At 32.7% G+C, this 18,836-nt stretch overlaps 1 protein-coding gene across 1 annotated transcript; it reads right to left on the bottom strand.

The window, feature by feature from the left end:
• Window positions 1-12,234: 12,234 nt before the first annotated feature.
• Window positions 12,235-18,699, bottom strand: LOC123224025 (haloalkane dehalogenase). The gene is given in 15 exon segments (XM_044647505.1): window positions 12,235-12,284; window positions 12,287-12,306; window positions 12,414-12,565; window positions 12,687-12,842; window positions 13,016-13,093; window positions 13,260-13,297; window positions 13,300-13,338; window positions 13,442-13,513; window positions 13,661-13,717; window positions 13,826-13,895; window positions 13,974-14,047; window positions 14,129-14,225; window positions 18,224-18,279; window positions 18,363-18,417; window positions 18,577-18,699. Coding segments are annotated over 15 exon segments (1,137 nt in total).
• Window positions 18,700-18,836: the final 137 nt, after the last annotated feature.

The raw sequence follows: 18,836 nt of genomic DNA, 5'->3' as shown, positions 1-18,836 counted from the left end.
AGCAGTGTTGATGTAGCGAGGCAAGGTGATAGCATATGCCTCAAGAAAATTGAAAGAATTCAAAACCCGATACCCTACTCATGATTTAGAGTTAGCAGCGGTGATTTTGCTTTGAGAATCTAAAGACACTATTTGTATGGGGTAAGAAGTAATATTTATACTGACCATAAAAGCCTAAAATATTTCTTCACTTAGAAAGAGTTAAATATGAGATAAAGGCGATGGTTCGAGTTAGTAAAAGACTATGATTGTGATATTAAATACCATCCAAGTAAGGCTAATGTGGTTGTGAATGCCTTCAGTAGAAATATGATGATATCACAATTGACGGTCCAAAGAGAAATTCAGAGAGATATGAATCGAAGAATGAGCTTGTGATTGGAGCCCTTGCCAAATTAGAGATTTAGCCCACTCTCATAGATGAGATTCGAGAGGCTTAGACAAGAGTGAGTGGGGTCAACAGAAAATTCAAAAAGTTCAAAAGGATCTCAAAACAAATTTTTATGTATCAAATGAAGTTCTCAAATTTAGATGAATCGAGTGTATGCTCCCCAAATAACCGAATTAAGATAAAGAATTCTTACAGAGGCTTATAGTTCTCTTTACAGTGCCCATCCTGGGGGTGTAAAGATGTATCAGGATTTAAAAAGGCATTTTGACGATCCGACATGAAAATGATATAAGTGAGTTTGTTGTCAGATGTCTCGCCTGTTAGCAAATTAAGGTTGAACACCAAAGTCCTTTAGGGTTGCTTCAACCTCTGCCTATTCTAGAATGGAAATGGGAGCATATCTCTATAGATTTCATTAGTGGACTCTGTAGAGTTCAGAATGGATGTAGTGTTATTTGGGTTATTATTGATAGATTAACCAAGTCAGCTCATTTCCTACCCATCAAAGATACTACTACCACAGATCAGCTGAGGAGATTATATGTTAGGGAGATTATTAGATTACATAGGGTACCTAGGACTATAATATCTGATCATGATACAAGATTTGTATCAACTTTCTAGAACAATCTCTAGAGATCCTTGGGTATTAATTTGGCATTTAGTACAACCTATCATCCTTAATAGATGGTTAGACAGAAAGGGTTAATCAGATTTTAAAGGACATATTGAGAGCTTGTTGCTTGGATCACAACGCTACGTGGATAGAAATATTGCCCTTGGTGGAGTTTGCTTATAATAATAGCTATCAAACGACTATTTAGATGGCACTTTATGAGGTATTATATGGCAGGAGGTGTTATTCTCTTCTCCATTAGGATGAGATAGGAGAGAGAGATGTGTTATCTCAATCCCTTAGGCCTGAGTTGACCTTGAAAATGGTTAATGATGTCCAGCTGATTAGGCAGAGAATGAAATAGGCCTAGGATTGACTAGAAAAGTTTTACAGACCATCGACGTCGAGACTTGGAATTCAATGTGGGTGAGCTTGTATTTGTAAAGATTGCTCCATTTAAGCATTTGATGAGATTCATAAAGAAATGAAAGCTAGCTCCCAGATATATTGGCCCATATGAGATAGTTGGGAGAGTTGGTGAAGTGGCTTAGAGATTGGCCTTACCAGCTAGTATGGACCAGATTTATGATGTATTTCATGTCTCATCTTTGAGGAAGTGCCTTGGTGATCATTTCCAGGTCATGAATACAAATGTTATTTAGTTAGCAGAAGACCTTAGTTATGAAGAAAGACCGATTAGATACTTGACAAGAGAATTAAGCAACTAAAGAACCAACAGATTCCCCTAGTAGAAGTTTTATGGAGAAACCAGAAGATATAGGAGGCTACTTGGGAAATGGAGAGACTATGAGGGAGAAGTACCCCGAGCTATTTTTGTGAATTCTGATGATGGAATTCTTATGAGGAGAGAAGAGTTATAATACCCTCAGGTGCGTTTCAGGGGCATTTATGTCTTTTAACCTTATTTCGAGATATTTCTAATTTTAAATATATATGTTCACATGTATGTGTGTGTTTATTTAAATATATATATGTATATATATATAAATATATATATGTATATATATATATATATATATATATATTTATATAAAATAATAACAAAAAGATATAGAAATATATATATGCATATATAAATCCATATTAAAAGGTATGGATATATATAAAAAGAGAAAAGACAAAAAAGGAAACTTCAAGCCTTTTTCCATCATCTTCTCCTGTCCATTCCAGCTTTCTTCATGCTATTTTCTTTTGTTTTGTGAAGATAAAAGAAGGAATTGAAAGGGTTTTCGAAGACAAAATAAAAAAAGAAAACAAAGAAGCACTTTGGAAGTCTTGGTAACCAAAAAATCTTCTTACTTTCCCTTTACCTATGTTTAGATATATTGGATGCATGTTATATGAATATGTTAGTGTGTTTTGCTATTGATTTAAGGTGGTTTTGTGATAAAGGAAGCAAAACAAAGAGGAGGAAACTAACTTGCAAAGATTGCCTTGAAACAAGGTAAGAGGTATTATCCTTGGTATGTTTCATGTTTTATGCTTTTGGTTTCTTGGATTTATGTTATAAATGATGATTTTGAAGTTAAGAAATATTGTTTTGCCATTTGGGGTATCTATGTGTATTAGTTTGTTCATGGCAGAGAGTTGGATGATATTTATTGTTTTACCACTGAATTCGTCCTATGTTTTGGCTGTTTTATCTGATGAATCATGAGAACTATTATAGCTTGTTGGAAAGCACTTTAAATTATCTTTTCAATGATATATAGCTTGTTTGAATTAAAGACCGTTTTAACTATTAAATTGCATGAACAAAAAGACAGTCTTATCAAATAAACATTGAATACCATATTTTGCCAGTGATTTCATCCTATGTGTTGACTGTCTTATCTGATGAATTATGAGTGCTATTGGAAAGCTCTTTGAATCCTCTTTTAAATGATATATAGCTTGTATGAATTAATGACCGTTTGGACTGTTAAATTGCATGAGCAAAAAGACTATTTTACCAAATAAACAGTGAATATAGTTTTTTGTCACTAATTTCATCCTACATTTGACTACCTTATTTAATGAATCATGAGTGTTGTTATAGCTTGTTGGAAATCTCTTTGAATCGTTTTTCCAATGGTATATAGTTTGTATGAATTAAAGACCGTTTAGGTTATTAGATTGCATGAAGAAAAAGACTATTCTACCAAGTGAATAGTCTGTGAACAGTGATTTACAGTTTTGGAAAGAAAGAAAGAAAGAAAAGGAGGAGGAAAAGAAAAGGGAGAAAAGAAAGAAAGCAAAGGAAAGAAAGGAGAGAAAAAGAAAAGTAAGAAAAGGAATTTGAGGCTCAAGAGTATGGTCTTGTAGGTTCTGAATAGTTTTAGATAGAAGCAACATTAGTAAGATATAACGCACGCATACATGCTATGAACTATGAAGGGGCACTTTACACAATGCCCATAGTAGGGCACGTCCGCAGTAGGACACATTCGTAGTAGGATCGCTTGCAGTAGAGCGTACTCGTAGTAGAACACAATTCAGATTCAAAAATAGTTTAGTGAGAAAAAGGAAGAGAGCTCGAGCTTAGAAAAGTGTCAAATCCCTATAGTTAGCTTCCAGAAAGTGTCAAATAGACACCAAATAGGACAAAGTATGACCCAAATAGTAAAAAATAAACTAGATTATCCCTTTGATTCCTTATGGCAGTTATGATGTGAGATTGAGTCCCAAGAGTGTGTTAGAACAGGAAAGGAGATAATTTACTTAATTCTTTCCCTTTACTGAGTGTTCTTATCTCTCACTTCCTTTCTTCCATGATTACAGGTATAAGTGATCGTGGCAGCTACGAGACAAGGTTAGGTTAGCAAAGATAGATCTGACTAGAGCAGATTATCTCTAGTTTTTGTTACATGCATATAGTCGCATGTCTTGTTGACTTTTGACCTTCTTAAGATAGTTGTACAATTGTATATAATTACTCCATGTTTTCAAATGCTTTCAGATGAGTTTTCATATAGGATATATACATCTTTTGTTCGCTTTTAAGTTTTAAGTTTTCTTAGAATAATTTCTAAACACTTTTAATAATGAGTATAGTTTAAAGTAGTTTAACAAAAAAAACAGACGTTCCGGATATTAATTGATAACATTTATCCTTCGAGAGATAGTAATTTTGGGAAGGGATGTTACACGTAAATCATACTCATATCGATGAAATGACTTTCAACTTGAATTCACCCTACAAAATATAATAAAACTCAAACAAAATAATCAAAGAACGTCACTCAATAATTTACACATATTTACGTTATTCATGAAAATCTGCAAACCATGCGGCAACACTATTGCAAATCATTTTTACCAATTTTAGGGTTTTGACTAATTTAATCGCTTGCAATAACAGGTAAAATAATCAAAACATGCAAGTATAATGTTTCATGAAAATATGCCTAAATAATGGCTCTAATACCATTGTAAGGTTTTAGGACGATGATAATCGACAGTATAACAAAATTAAAAATTGAAAAAATAAACAATCTTAAAACCCTTACCAGGATACCCATTTTAATGCATGTTGGACATGAACAAATAAAAACAACCATAGGGTGTTTTAAGGGTTTGTACCTGTATTGATTACTCCTCTAAGTCTTTATATGTCAAAGAAACAAACACTATCCAACCCTCATAAGGTGGCACCCTGATATCCACGTAGAGCACAAACACAGGAGGTTATCTAAGAAGAATGTTGTTAAGGCTTCTATGTTTTGGATGAGAATGTCATCACCAGAGAGAGAATTCAAAAAAACCCAACAGCTATGGTTTCTAATTTTTCGTATGTGAATTCTACATCTCAGGTTATTGTGTTCAACTAACTAAATAAAGAGTCACAGGTACAATTCCTTTTACTTATTGGAATTCTAACCCTAAAATTCATTGGAAACTGCTAAAGATACTTATCTCATAATCTTGTGATTCCTCCAAAAAACCTTCACCCAAGAAATTTGTCAATTCCTCAACTATTTGATCCTTTTATCTAGGATCTGAGCTAGTCTCTCAACATAAATCAAATCCCTGACAGTTGAATCTCCTCAATCCTTAACACATGAAAAAGATCACTAATGTACTTGTGCAACAATGAAACATGAAACAGGTCATGAATATAGTTTATGCTCACTGGTAATGGAAGCCTATAAGATACCTTACCAACACACTCCACTATCTCATATAGGTCGATACATCTGGGACCCAACTTACCCTTTCTTTCGAACCTCATCATATTCCTAAATAGGGTCATTCTGATGAAAACTTTGTCACCCACACTAAATTCCAAATCTTATTGTCTCTAATCAACATAACTTTTTTGTCGATCTTGAACTTATTTCATTTTTTATCTAATCAGTTGAATATCCTTAATCAGTTTCTGAGTTAACTCTAGTCTAAGAGATTAAACCAAGATATCTCTCTCACCTAACTCAACCCAATACAGAGGAGAATGTCACCTCCTACCATAAAGTACCTCATAGGGCATCATCTTAATAGTTTTCTGGTAATTACTATTAAAGGCAAGCTCTACTAAAGGTAACATCTCAACCTAACTTGCCCTATGGTTCAAACAACATGCTCTAAACATATCCTCTAACACCTGATTACTCTTCTCGGTTTGACCATTTGTCTACAGGTGATAAACAATATTGTATGGTAAATTAGTCCCTAATGATCTATATAAACTCCATTAGAAGGTTGATACAAACCTCATGTCTCTATTTGATACTATCGTCTTTAGCATACCTTGTAATCTGACAATCTCTTGAACATATAACTTCTCTAGTTGATCTATAGGTGTAGTGTTCTTAATAAGTAAAAAGTGTACTGACTTTATTAATATGCCAACTATTACCCAAAGTGCATTATATCCATTTTGAACCCTTCGAAGCCTAACAACAAAGTTTATATAAATATGCTCCCACTTCCATTAGGTGTACTCAAAAGCTAAAGCAATCTTAGTGGTCTCTAGTGTTCAGCCTTAATCTAATAGTAGGTGAGACACTTATGGCATACTCACTCATATCTTTCTTCATATTAGACCACTGGAAACTCCTCAAATCCTTATACATCTTTACACCCCTAGGATAAACCATGTAAAGAGAACTGTGAGCTTTTGAAAGAATTCTCTACCTTAACTTATTCACTAGAGGAATATAAACTCTACCTCTGAACTTGAGGACACCATCAACCACCTAAAAATCTACTTCAAGACCATCTTGAATCCTCTGTTTATAGCAATCATCTTAAAGTTGAGTTGTCTTGATCTCTTCCACTAATGTGGATTTGATTTATAATCTTAATAGAGCTCCAAATACTAACTCAATCTAGATTTAACTGAATCTCCCTTTAAACCATTAACTGTGACAAGAACACTTTTTATTGAGGGTATCTATGACTATATTTGCCTTGCCTGGGTGATACCTAATATCATATTCATAATCCTTTACTAGCTTGAGTCATCTTTTATGTTTCATATTAAGCTCTTTCTAAGTGAAGAAATATATAACACTCTTATGATTAGTGTATATATTGCATCTTACCCCATATAAGTAATGCCTTAAAATCTTTAGAGTGAACACTAGAGTTACTAACTCCAAATCATTTGTAACACCCTTCTCTAGATACATACCTCTAGCTGGAATAGGTATTTGAAAAGACGTACTAACTAAACTTTGTCCAATACATGTAGAAATAAATGACAGCATGATAAATAATTCACTCCCACATACCCCAAAAGTGTAATAAAACATAATATCAATCTTTGTGTCTAAAATCCAAGATCATAAAATAGAGGCTGCCAACATCACAAATAAATTCAAATACATCCATATAGGCCAACATGAAAATTACCAAAATACCCCTATCTCATACATTGCCTTGAGTTGACTCGCTGGCTCTTTAACACTTCTGTGTGATGTGTGTATGAAATAACAAATAGGGTAATAGTATGTTTTTAAAGTGAATTTGGTCCAATTTTTCAAATTCTTTGAGTTTTATTTAATTTTGATGGCTTAATCTTATTTTGTACTTTGAATTATATTTTTAGATACTTTGGAGACATTCAAGCCCTTTTAGAATGAAAATGGAAGTTTAAAGAAGCAAATGAGAGGACTTTATATTAGGAGGTAGAAGTCAATTATGGGCAGTCTTATGGCCATAATTGGTGCCCATAATTACTGGGCGTAAATAATATTTGAAAAACAGAAAATAGGGTTAAGTGGCAAGTATAAAAAGAAAGTTACATCTTCTCCAATCCCTATCACCAAAATACAACAGCCCAAAGGATTTTTAGAGAAAGAAAGCTCTAAGGAACAAGTAGAAGAGTAAAGATCTAAGATTAAAAATAGAAGATCAAGAGAATCAAGATTTATATTAGAAGGCAATCTTATGACCATAACTGGTACCCATAATTACTAGACGTAAATAATATTTGAAAAACAGAAAATAGGGTTAAGTGGCTAGAATAAAAAGAATGTTATGTCTTCTCCACATCTCTATCACCAAAATACAGTAGCCTAAACGATTTTTAGAGAGGGAAAGCTCCAAGAAACAAGTAGAAGAGTGAAGATCTAAGATTAAAGATAGAAGACCCAAGAGAATCAAGATTTGAAGACCTTAGAGTTTTTCTTATCTTATTTATTATCTTCTTTTACTGATTCAAAATGTTTCTCTCTTCAACTTTATCTTATAGTTTAAACTTTATAGCCATGAATAGCTAATTTCCTTTGCTAAAGTTTATGACAGATCTATAAATTCTCAAAGATTACGTAATGGGTTTCGATTTTTAATTAATGATGATGAATGTTTGATTTAGTAATTGTGATTTTAACTTCTTGCTTTGTGTTAGGGCCTAATGTCAAGCTTATTTGCAGATTGCAATATGATATTGAGAAATACATACCCAATTAGTTCATGCTTTTGCTAAACCTAAAGTTTTATTTAGAGAGAAATATAAATCTTTTGTGGGTAAATTGATTGTTATAGAAATTAATGAGTTTTGGTTAACATCATACCACAAAAGTAGATAAGTTTTTAATCTTAACACGCCTAATTAACCTTGAGAGAGGAATTGGGTAAAATAGAATAATCAACCATTAACAATTCATCTTATCATTGATTTTAATTGGATTCATTACTGATTTTTCAGTAGTTGATAATGAAATCATAAATTCTAGGCTTCTTTATATTGGTATTTCACTTCTAATTTGTTAGGTGTTATTTCCCTTTATTAATTTCAACTTAGTTAGTTTGCATTTTTATTAATTTTAATTTAATTTTTATCCATAGCATTTTATTTCTCTAGCTAATTTTAATTACAAAATGAACTATTACTTAACAACTAATCCCAGTGGGACCGACATCTTTCTATATTACTTGATTGACTTGTATACTTGTGAGTCATTAACAACACCCTGCTACTCAATAAGTAGGTCACCCTATGATATCCAACATATCGGTGCATGCATGAGTATCCAGATGCTAAGGCACTCTACACTAATACACAATCATCCAAAGGTATCAAGGTCACACAAACTAAACCCGTTGCTTTCACAACCACACTACACACAGCTTAGTGGTATGATCACACTACACATAGCTTAGTGATGTATCACATTACACACAGCTAAGTGACAAGTCACAACATTGTAGTACATCGTTTCTAGTTTTTGACTCATAACCATTCTGATGGGGTTTATGTCATCATTCACATAGTCGAACATACCCAAATCTCTTTCATGTCATTTTTCACATAGTCTGGCACACTTATCCATTTCTCTCTTATATCGTCTTTGTTAGGGTCTTAATCTCTATTTCCCTCTCATTTATCCTTTATAGGAGTATATTAATCATTTTTGTAACCATAGTAAAACATTACCCACTTGCACTCATTTATTCTCAATCTTCCTTAAATATACACATGGGTGTACTATTAAACTCTTGCGTCATACATACCACAAACACACATATGGACATGTAATTTGGATATGATACACGATTATGTGTCTTATACTACATGGGTGTGTATCCACCACCAAATCCACAAGCCTATGGTTGTAACTTAACATAGGGAGAATCTAAACTAAAGTACACAAGCGTGTACCAAGAGATACATAGACATGTGTCATCTTTTCTCCAGATTGTGTCTTTGGCTTTTGCACCAATTTTCAACCTCCCAAACATAACTATACCTCTCTGACTATGCATACCCAATCTCAGATCTCAAACCTATGTCAAACAACATATTTTAAACCAAACCTATATAGCTAATAAGTCTCAAACAAAAATCCATTACCCAATTTAAACATACACTAAACCAAGTTCATGAAATCCACAAACAACCATGATCAACAATCTAATCATCTTTCATATATAGTCACTATACAAAATTTGTTCATCAATTCAAGCAAATTCAACTGTTGTTAATATAGTCAATCACACATCATATTCAAACATTAATTTGCACCCAATAATCATACAAACATAAACAAAGTCCATATTTCAATGATCCACACCCCTTCACTACCATCCATAATCAAGAAAGAAACTCATATTCAAGAATACACCAATATACAATTAAATATATCGAGCATGGCAAAAATACCCATACACAATCTTTATATTCCAATCCTACTAACAAACCAATATAACAACACACTGATATCATAATCAATCTATATAAATAAGAAAAACAAGGATTACCTACTTACCTCTCTTCCAACGTCTAAAAGCTTTTTTTGTGGCTTAGATTAATCCTTAAGTGTTTTCCCTTGCATCCAAAACTTCCATGATTGCCTTTTTAGCCCTCTGCTTTCTCTGAATAATCTAAAAATAGGTTATGAATCTTTAACCAAACGTGTCTAGGTTTTTTTTTTTTCATTTAAAATCATAGTCACAGGTATGTTCTATTCACACACAGGCGTACATGTTATTACCCATTAATGGCACATTTCAAAAGCCTCAAGAAATGTATAATTATCAAAAATTCAAACCAATTAACCATGCATGAGCATGAGACACAAGCATGTGCCTACTTATACACAGACATGTATCATAGGCGTGCATGTCATCCATAGTTAACCAATTATCAAGCATTAAACAAGAAAATACTATTTTGCCTTTGCCATCAAACATATAGCTTGTGGTTTTCCCACACAGTTGTGCAAACCTAATTTCTCACACAATACAATCCTACATAATTAGCCATATTCAAAGCCAAAAGATAATAATAACACTGAATGAATTTACGAGTATTAAATCATGAGTGAGGTATATGGTCTCGAAATCTTTCAATTGTCTTGAGGCATATGATCAACCACACTTACAAGAATTCTAGAAAGCACCTTTATGGCTATAACAAAAAGGTAAGGAGATATGAGGTTCCCTTGCCTAAGATCTTTCTTGTTTTGAAAGAAACCCATTAGCTCTTCATTCAATTTACCAAGAAAGAAAAATACACTCCCTCACCCAATTGATAAAGACTGAATACACGCCAATTGCTTTGAGTACTATAAAAAGGAATTTCCAATTTATCATGTCATAAGCCTTCGTTAAATCAACTTTGTCGTATCCATGAAACAAATCTTAGCATAGAAGAATGTTATCACCTATTCTTCTACCGCCCATAAAAACCCCTTGAGCTTGATTTATAAAATGGGGTAGCAAGCTTTTGAGACAGTTAACCATGATCTTGGTGATACATTTGTAGACAACATTACAATAAGTAATAGGCTTTAAATCTTTGCAAAAAAAAGGGTTAGAGCACTTAAGTACAAGAGCAAGGATGACATATGATTCAGGCATGGCATCTGAACTATAATTCAAAAAATAAAAAAAAGAAATCATTAAAAAGAGAAATGACTTCTTATTAATTAACAACACAAAAAATTATCATTCAAAAAGTGTCAAAAGATTATGATGGAAGTTGTCTGCCAATTTTTCAAATCAATAGCATAAGGCTTTTTAGGAAGTTATGTTTTTTTGGTTTTTTGTTTCTTGATTTACTTGCCTAATTTTTGCCAGAATGACTTAGTTCATGCTTGGGGGTTGGACTTTCAACTTGGCTATTGTGCACAGGTAATTTCCATCATAATACAAACCTTCCATTTTTTCAGCTCATTCTCCTAAACATGCATTTAATTATGTCGTTTCATTTATAGGGCAATCCTGCAAAGAACATAAAGATTGTTGATTATGAGTATGTGGTTCATTACAGTCTTCTGACACTCAAAAGTCTACTACAAATGGTCAAAAAGTTTTGCCTTGAGTTCAGATGTCAGACACTTGTATTGTACTTCTTGAATCCAGATTCAACAGCCAACCAGCAAAAAATCAAGTGTTACTCTCTCGTTTATAATAGTTACTAATTGACAACAACAATCCTCAATACAGACAAATTTTGAAACCACTGACTTAGTTGCTTAGAATGTAGACTTACCTGGTTCTAAAGAATAGTTATAATAAGCTCGCAAAATAAAGATATCAGTGTTTATTAAAATTTTCATGTCCGATGTGGCATTTTAAAGGCCATCAATTCACAAGTGACGTTGTCTAATCAACCTACTGGTATAAATGAGGAAAGAATTTTAGAGATTTTGTTTCTGCTGCTTTAGCTCAACAAAGTTACTATATCTTTTATCAAATTTTGGCAGCAATATTCCTAGCTATACTTGAGCTTATCGTTGCTGAGACTCCAAAATATATGGCTTTTGAGAGAAGATCTTATGTATTCATTGATTAACTATTCTGCTACTAATGTGTGCAGGTGAGAAAAAGGTTTTATGTTGAATTAGACAACTTTAAAAATAAATGGAAAAAAGTTGTTAAGGAATACTGTTGCTAGGTTTATTTTCTTAAAGGTTCACAAAAGTAGTAGAAAAATTGGTAGGCATTTCCTTAGAGAAAGAACAACAATTACCGACAAAGCTATTTTTTAACTGTAAAAATTACTAAGCAATTCTTTTCAGCTTATTGAGAAGCAAAAAGTATAACTACTGGATATTGTAACACAATTCGTTTTGTAGGGGCAAACAATATATTTTACTATAAATAGATTCATGCTACGATATTGTGTTATATCTAACAAAATTTCTCAACCTCAGACTAAAATACAAAATGAAAAAAGTTGATATAGTCAATATATCTTGACATAGCATAATTTTTATTAAATTCAAACCAAAAATTTGGTAGAATGTGTAACCCATAAACATCTATAGCATATTTTATTTCATTTCCTTTTGCTGAAAACTTCAGATATGATTTATCCTAGTTCTTCTCTAAATCTTCTTGTACATGATGCCTTGCCTGCACAATACCACAATCATAGTTTTCCACAATCATAAAAAACCTTAACGACTAAAACTTTCTCCAAAATCTTTGAATAAAGTAAAGATTTCCATTTATAACATTGGAAGCTTGATTAGCGTATGATTTGAATCCTTACAGAAATCTTCAACTCCATCGTAGCTTAACCAACGGTCTCTCTAACCTTAGCATACTGTAGTTTGAACTTTCCAACTTGTATCCGTGAGTATAGTACGGGTTTCTTCTACATATTTCTATGAGGAATCCAATAGAATAAAGTCAACAGGAAAAACTTTAGCTAGTAATCTTATGAAACACAAACTAAATAAACAATCAATATCCAAAGAAAATGAGCAGAAAAGAATTTAGATTCACCTTTAGCTCCTTCTTCATCGCTCTACTAATGGCATTCAATGCAAATCTTGCTGAACCAAATGTAAGATAAGGTCTTCTATAAACCATTCCATCATCTTCTTTCATCTTATACGGACCAATGCTTATCAAGGTTTTATCACTAGCCCTTAGAGGATCCTAGCTAGGCACAGAAGAAAGTTAGTAACATTGTTAATAGTGATAGATCTTAAGACAAATTAAATTGGCAGCGAATAAGCACATATGCTTGAAATACTTGTAGGAAAACACATATACAAACACCCACTATACAAACACCCAGTTTGAAAAAAATTATAATAGAATTTACTCACTTGGGAAAAAATTTCACCAAGCAAAAAGTTGCTAAAGAGAGACAAGGTTGACGGAAGGTTGGCATGTTTTTCTATCAACTTATGTAAATGAGAAAATGAGCCTATGTTAGTTGTCTCCACTCTATAAGTCTACCATCATGCTGTTGGTACTGAATGCAATTAATAAAAACATAACAAATTATAGAATGAGTTACTGTTGAAGGAAATTGAGCAACTGATTGGTTAAGTTTCATGAGAGGCATACTAGAGGATTGAGTAGAACTAGATCCTTAAGTTTTTCTAATGATTTCTACCGTATTTAACAACCATAGGTGAAAAGTAGCCTTAAAGCCCATCAAAAATAGAAAGATCCAATTTTATTTTACCTAACATAACAGAAAAAAGCTAACTGCTACATTAAAGCTTTATCAATCAAAGAAGGATAACATGCCTGAACAATAATTGAGACCTCATCACTACCAATTTCATTAATAACAGATTCCAAAGACGTTATATATTCTGTAACCCATAACAAAAACATTTAGTAAACAGACAGTGTGCATGATATTTTATAATATATATATATAAAAGTCATTGCATTAGCAACTAAAAAAAATATATAACTCCCATTTGCGAATCACTACCATAAAGGCTAATAAAGATTGCCATCCAAGGTGTAGTCAAAACCATACATGGGTTGAGGCTTATCAAAGAATCCAAAGCCTGTAGAAAAGATAGGAAGGCATAAATTTTATGTATCAGTTGATATTCTATTGAGACTGTACCCTCTTCCTCTACAATTCACCATAAACTAAAAGTACAATATCTTACCTAGCTAATCACAAGCAATGGCATGGAAGTTCTTGGCAAGGGTAGGAAGGACTTTGCGATAAGAATAGACCTATCAACCACATAAATCATGGAACACAAACCTAATGTGATGCTTGAATTTATAATTGATCGAGTGAATATTACTCACCTATGAAGGGAAACCATGAATCAATAAAACTGGATGATTATCTACGCTTTCACTGTCAATGTCGAACCATCTAAGGCACAAAATCATCTATAGAGAGAGAGCATGCTTCAATCGGTCTACAAATAATCAATTTGTAATCAAAAAGCAATGTTGAAACTAATCAAGTAAGGCCTGAGAAGCAGGGCTTATAATAAGTCCAAAAATATGATGTTTTGCCTTCTGATCAGAACTAGAAACTGGGTGCACTCTCATCTAATTAAAAAAATAAAAATAAAAAAACCATACATTTATTTGGTTGATATTAGATTTGATCCGCCTATGATGGGTTGACCAGATCCATTGGGGCTAAAAGGACAAAATTAACCTTTATAAGTGAGAATGACTATTTTGCCTTTAGCAGTTATTAAAGTTAACTACAGTTCTATTTTTAATAAAAATAACATAACTTCTGTTGGGAAGTATCAATCTGATGCTCAACTCTCAGAAACATTCTCTCCACCATTTTTCTCTTCATCTGTAAGAAATCTTCACAAATTATAGGAGAGCAAAATCAAGCAAAATGTGTTATGGATTCTAATAGGAGTGTATTGGATCATCAATCATCATCAACATTCTGAATATTTTATCTGAGTATGCTTTTCTATCATCGTAGACCCCTTTTAATTTTCACTAATATTGGTATCAGAGCCATGTTTTATCTATGTCATTATGATGTTGGTGATGTAAACATGATTTAGAAGCATGTTTAGAAATTAATTTGCACGAACAGTGTTATTTTTTTATATATATAAATACACACGGACATGTTTTAATTGTTGATGAATTCGTTGTAATTTTGTGAAATTGATGCCTAGAATCATGTTAAGATGCATTCTGGATATGAGAAGCATGTTAAGTTATAAAAAATTGCACCAAATTCGTATGAAATTGAATGATTTTAGTAGCAAGTTTTTCACCCAAAACCATGATGTTCGTGCATTTAATTTGCCAAAATCCGACGACGTTTTCATTAGAAATTTCATGAATCTGAATCTGCGTGTCACGAGCTTTAAAAGCCCTATAAAACCGTCGTTGTTGGATGGTTGAAAGATGGCCAATTTTGTCATCGAAAACCTAGGGTTCTTATCACAATCGCGAGTTGTAATCAAGTTGAAAAAACTGATTACTCAACCCGAATGGTCAACGGGTTGTCCAAACCCGTCAGTCAATGGGTCGATCTAAACCCACGGGTATACCGGTTAACATTTGATCATTCAACCATTAAATAGTTGACCAGTCAATGGTCAACATTTAACTGACATATAAGAACTGTCACCGATGCATGAAGGCATGTGCCAATGTATGAGGACCTCGTTCTAGTCGTGGCAATGCGTAATGGTACATGAGCTATGTTCTCTGATGTATAGCAGCATGTGAGCTAGTTTTCCTGTGCGTGGGAGCACATGCATACTTCTATTTATGTCTTAATGCTTGTATAAACTCAAATTCTATTATGTGTAATATGATTAATTTTGCATTAATTGAACACTTATATGTGTTAATTGGATCATGGTGTTGAATTATATATTGCTAAACATGTGAACATGTGTTGTGTATATTATTATGCATGTGTAATTTATTATTGTTTATTTGTTGGTCATATATAGGGTGATAATGTTGACTAAAGACTACTATATGAACTATAAGATAAATCCAGTGCATAATCTTTTCACTCACTTTGGTGTCATGAATAAGAGACATTATGATTTAAAAGACAAGGGCATAAAATTAACTGAAATTGAGAGGATATCTAGACTACTATGGTCATTGCCAAATCATTAGACTATAATAATTTTCAATCTTGTCCGGGACAAGAAATTCAAGAATTATTGACAATGTGTGGACAAATTACAACTTACTGCAGAACGCAAAATTGTAATGAACCTAAGAAAATCAACATCTCTCTCCATTTTCCCAAATCAGCGAAGTGCACGGCATGTTGGCTATCGCAAGCATTATAATAACTTTATCTTGGATAAAGTTACTCTTAATATTGTCAAAGATAGAGAAAATGTTTTTTCTCAATCTGATTGGTGGAGATCAAGTCCACATAAATACGAAAAGCATCTTATTATTAAGGTGTCTTTTTTTAAATTATACAAATCTCAAGTCAAGGATTGTTTAGAAGTTGGTCTTAGTCATTGAAATGTCTGAATTTCATGTTCATATTTATTTTCATGCTTATTTGTTTATTTGTTAATATGTTATTATATTGAACCTCTTTGAATTATGGATATATTGAACCATATGTTGATTTAATATGTATTATGATTATTTATGGGAATCTAAGACTGGTATAATTTAATTATTCTTGTCTAGATTATACATTGACGCGATTAGATTAATTGTTAAAATATGGAACATTTGTGTCATAGATGATGATTAGGAACATAGTGAACTTTCGACTCTATGCCTTATGTGAAATATTTTAATTTTTAATGCATAATTACGACAATAAAATGTGTATATATCTTATTGTTGGTGTTGTATTGGCATATCTCTGTAGTTATATAGAAATGACTTCAAAAAACATTATTGCCGATTTGAATAACAGAGAAAGACTGAATAGGGACAATTATAAAATATAGAGAATGAGAATGCATTATATCTTAGATGAACATGATGCCTTGGAGAATGTTAATCAAGTCATGGAAGAGCCTTAGATAGCTAAGGGCTCTTCCATGACTTGACTAGCTGAAGGGTAGAATCCTAACAACGCCCAACATAAGCGTGAGATGGACAATTATAATACCTGGAAAAAGAAATATTTGACTGCTAGAGGTATTCTCATCAGTTTAATGAATAATGATATTGCTTATCAATATGAGCAATTCGAAACTGTGAATGCTATATGGGTGGCATTAAAGAAGTTTAGCAGAATGATCCTCTTTAAACTAAAGCAGTTAACTATTAAGTTTGATACATATAAGAAAGTTTCCAATAAGCTAATGAAGCAACATCTAAGGAAAATGTCGAACATGATAATTGAGCTAAAGAAGGCTGGGCATGATCTGACTAATGAACAACAAGTACAGACTGTTATACGATTTCTACCTGATAGTTGGGAGCACATAAAAGTCAATATGACTCACAATGACAACATTAGGACTTTTGATGACATTGCTTGCCATCTTGAACTGGAAGCTGAGCACTTAAAAGTTGTTAGACCAAATGCTCATGCATATGTTGTTGAGTCTAGTTCGAGGAAGTTTTTTAGCTATAAAAGAAAATGCCAAAAATCCAAAAAAGGGAAAGAGATCATCCAAGGACCTGTGAACAAGAATAAACTATTCAAGCACAAAAGAGGCAAGTGCTTCGAGAAAAGAGATAAGACAAATCTGACTTGTTATAATTATGGGAACAAGAGTTACTTCACCTGTGAATGCACAAAGCTGAAGACAGTATTGCCTTATTTTGTCTCAAAATATGAGATTTATGTTTCTAGTACCATTTTCTTAACTGAATCTCATCTTATGTGGACTGTAAACTTAGGAGCCACAAACCATGTAGCACGTGATAGAGATGCTTTCGTGGAATTTCGTTAAATACCAAGGAAAACACAGTGGATTTATGTAGGCTAGTATGAATTGCTTTGTTCTATAAGATTTTTGTGGAAGACTTTTATGATTCAGATCACCTTATCATGTGTGAGTGGGAGATATTAGATCTGGTCCACCTATGATGGGTTAACTTGATCCATTAGGGCTAAAAAGACAAAATTAACCTTTATAAGAATGACTCTTTTGCCCTTGACAGTTATTAAGTTAATAGTCACTCTCTTTTTAATGAAAGTATTGTAACTTCCATTAGGAAGTATCAATCTGACTCTTAACTCTTGGAAACATTCTCTCCACCATTTTTCTCTTCATCTGTAAGAAATCTTCACAAAAAACAGGAGAGCAAAATCAAGCAAAGTGTGTTGTGGATTCTAATAGGAGTGCATCAGATCATCAATCATTATTAGCATTCTAAATATTCTATTCGGGTATTTTTTCTATGATCTTAGACCCATTTAATTTCCTCTAACTGTTGGTAACATCATTAAACAACCATAATAATAGACATGTTTGATGTTTGATATTTCATCAAACCTAGACGGCAAGAGCAATTTTTTTTTTTTTAAATATAATGAAAACTACAAATTCAGGGACACAATGAACCTTTAACTCTTGAAATGAAATTAATAAACAGAAATTTGCTTGTACACTTACTATTTTTCCTTGCTTAAACCATTCATCAGAAGGTGATGAGCCATCTGAATATTTGCCTGTATAAAAACAACCACATTCTTCCACAATGAAATTCTTAAAAATAAAGATTTAAAAATTAATTAATTAATTTGATGGGCACCTCCACTAAAAGAAAAGTCATTATCGACAAAAACAGGTGCATCTATGAGATAATCCTGACAATTAGAAACATATTTAATTAGATTAAATGAGTCAAATTATAAGCAAGCTCTCAAAAATAAATAAATAAATAAATAAAGAGTAACGATCAAAATGAAAAAGGCAAGTACATTTTAATTGGATTTGCGAAAGATTAGTAGACATATTCTAGGGGCCTTGTGAAATTTAGAGTAAAGGTATCCAGGATGAAATGAAAATGGAGAAGCAGGAGGACAGTGAGGGAGGAGTTGAAGATGAAAATGAGAGTGAAAAGATGGGGTTTTAGCTTGAATAGCCATGGAATGTTGTGGTACAATAAATAGACATTCAAAGACACCATTAACTATTGGCTTTAATATGAAACTTGAAGCTTTGGTTTGGTCCAAATAAACTTGTAGAAGAGATGGGGATTATCTGGCTCTCATTCCTTGAAGCA

The sequence above is a fragment of the Mangifera indica genome, chromosome 8 (assembly GCF_011075055.1).
Source record: "Mangifera indica cultivar Alphonso chromosome 8, CATAS_Mindica_2.1, whole genome shotgun sequence".
Lineage (NCBI taxonomy): Eukaryota > Viridiplantae > Streptophyta > Magnoliopsida > Sapindales > Anacardiaceae > Mangifera > Mangifera indica.
The sequence above is the reverse complement of the archived record's forward strand: the minus strand, read 5'-3'. Positions and strand labels throughout refer to the sequence as shown.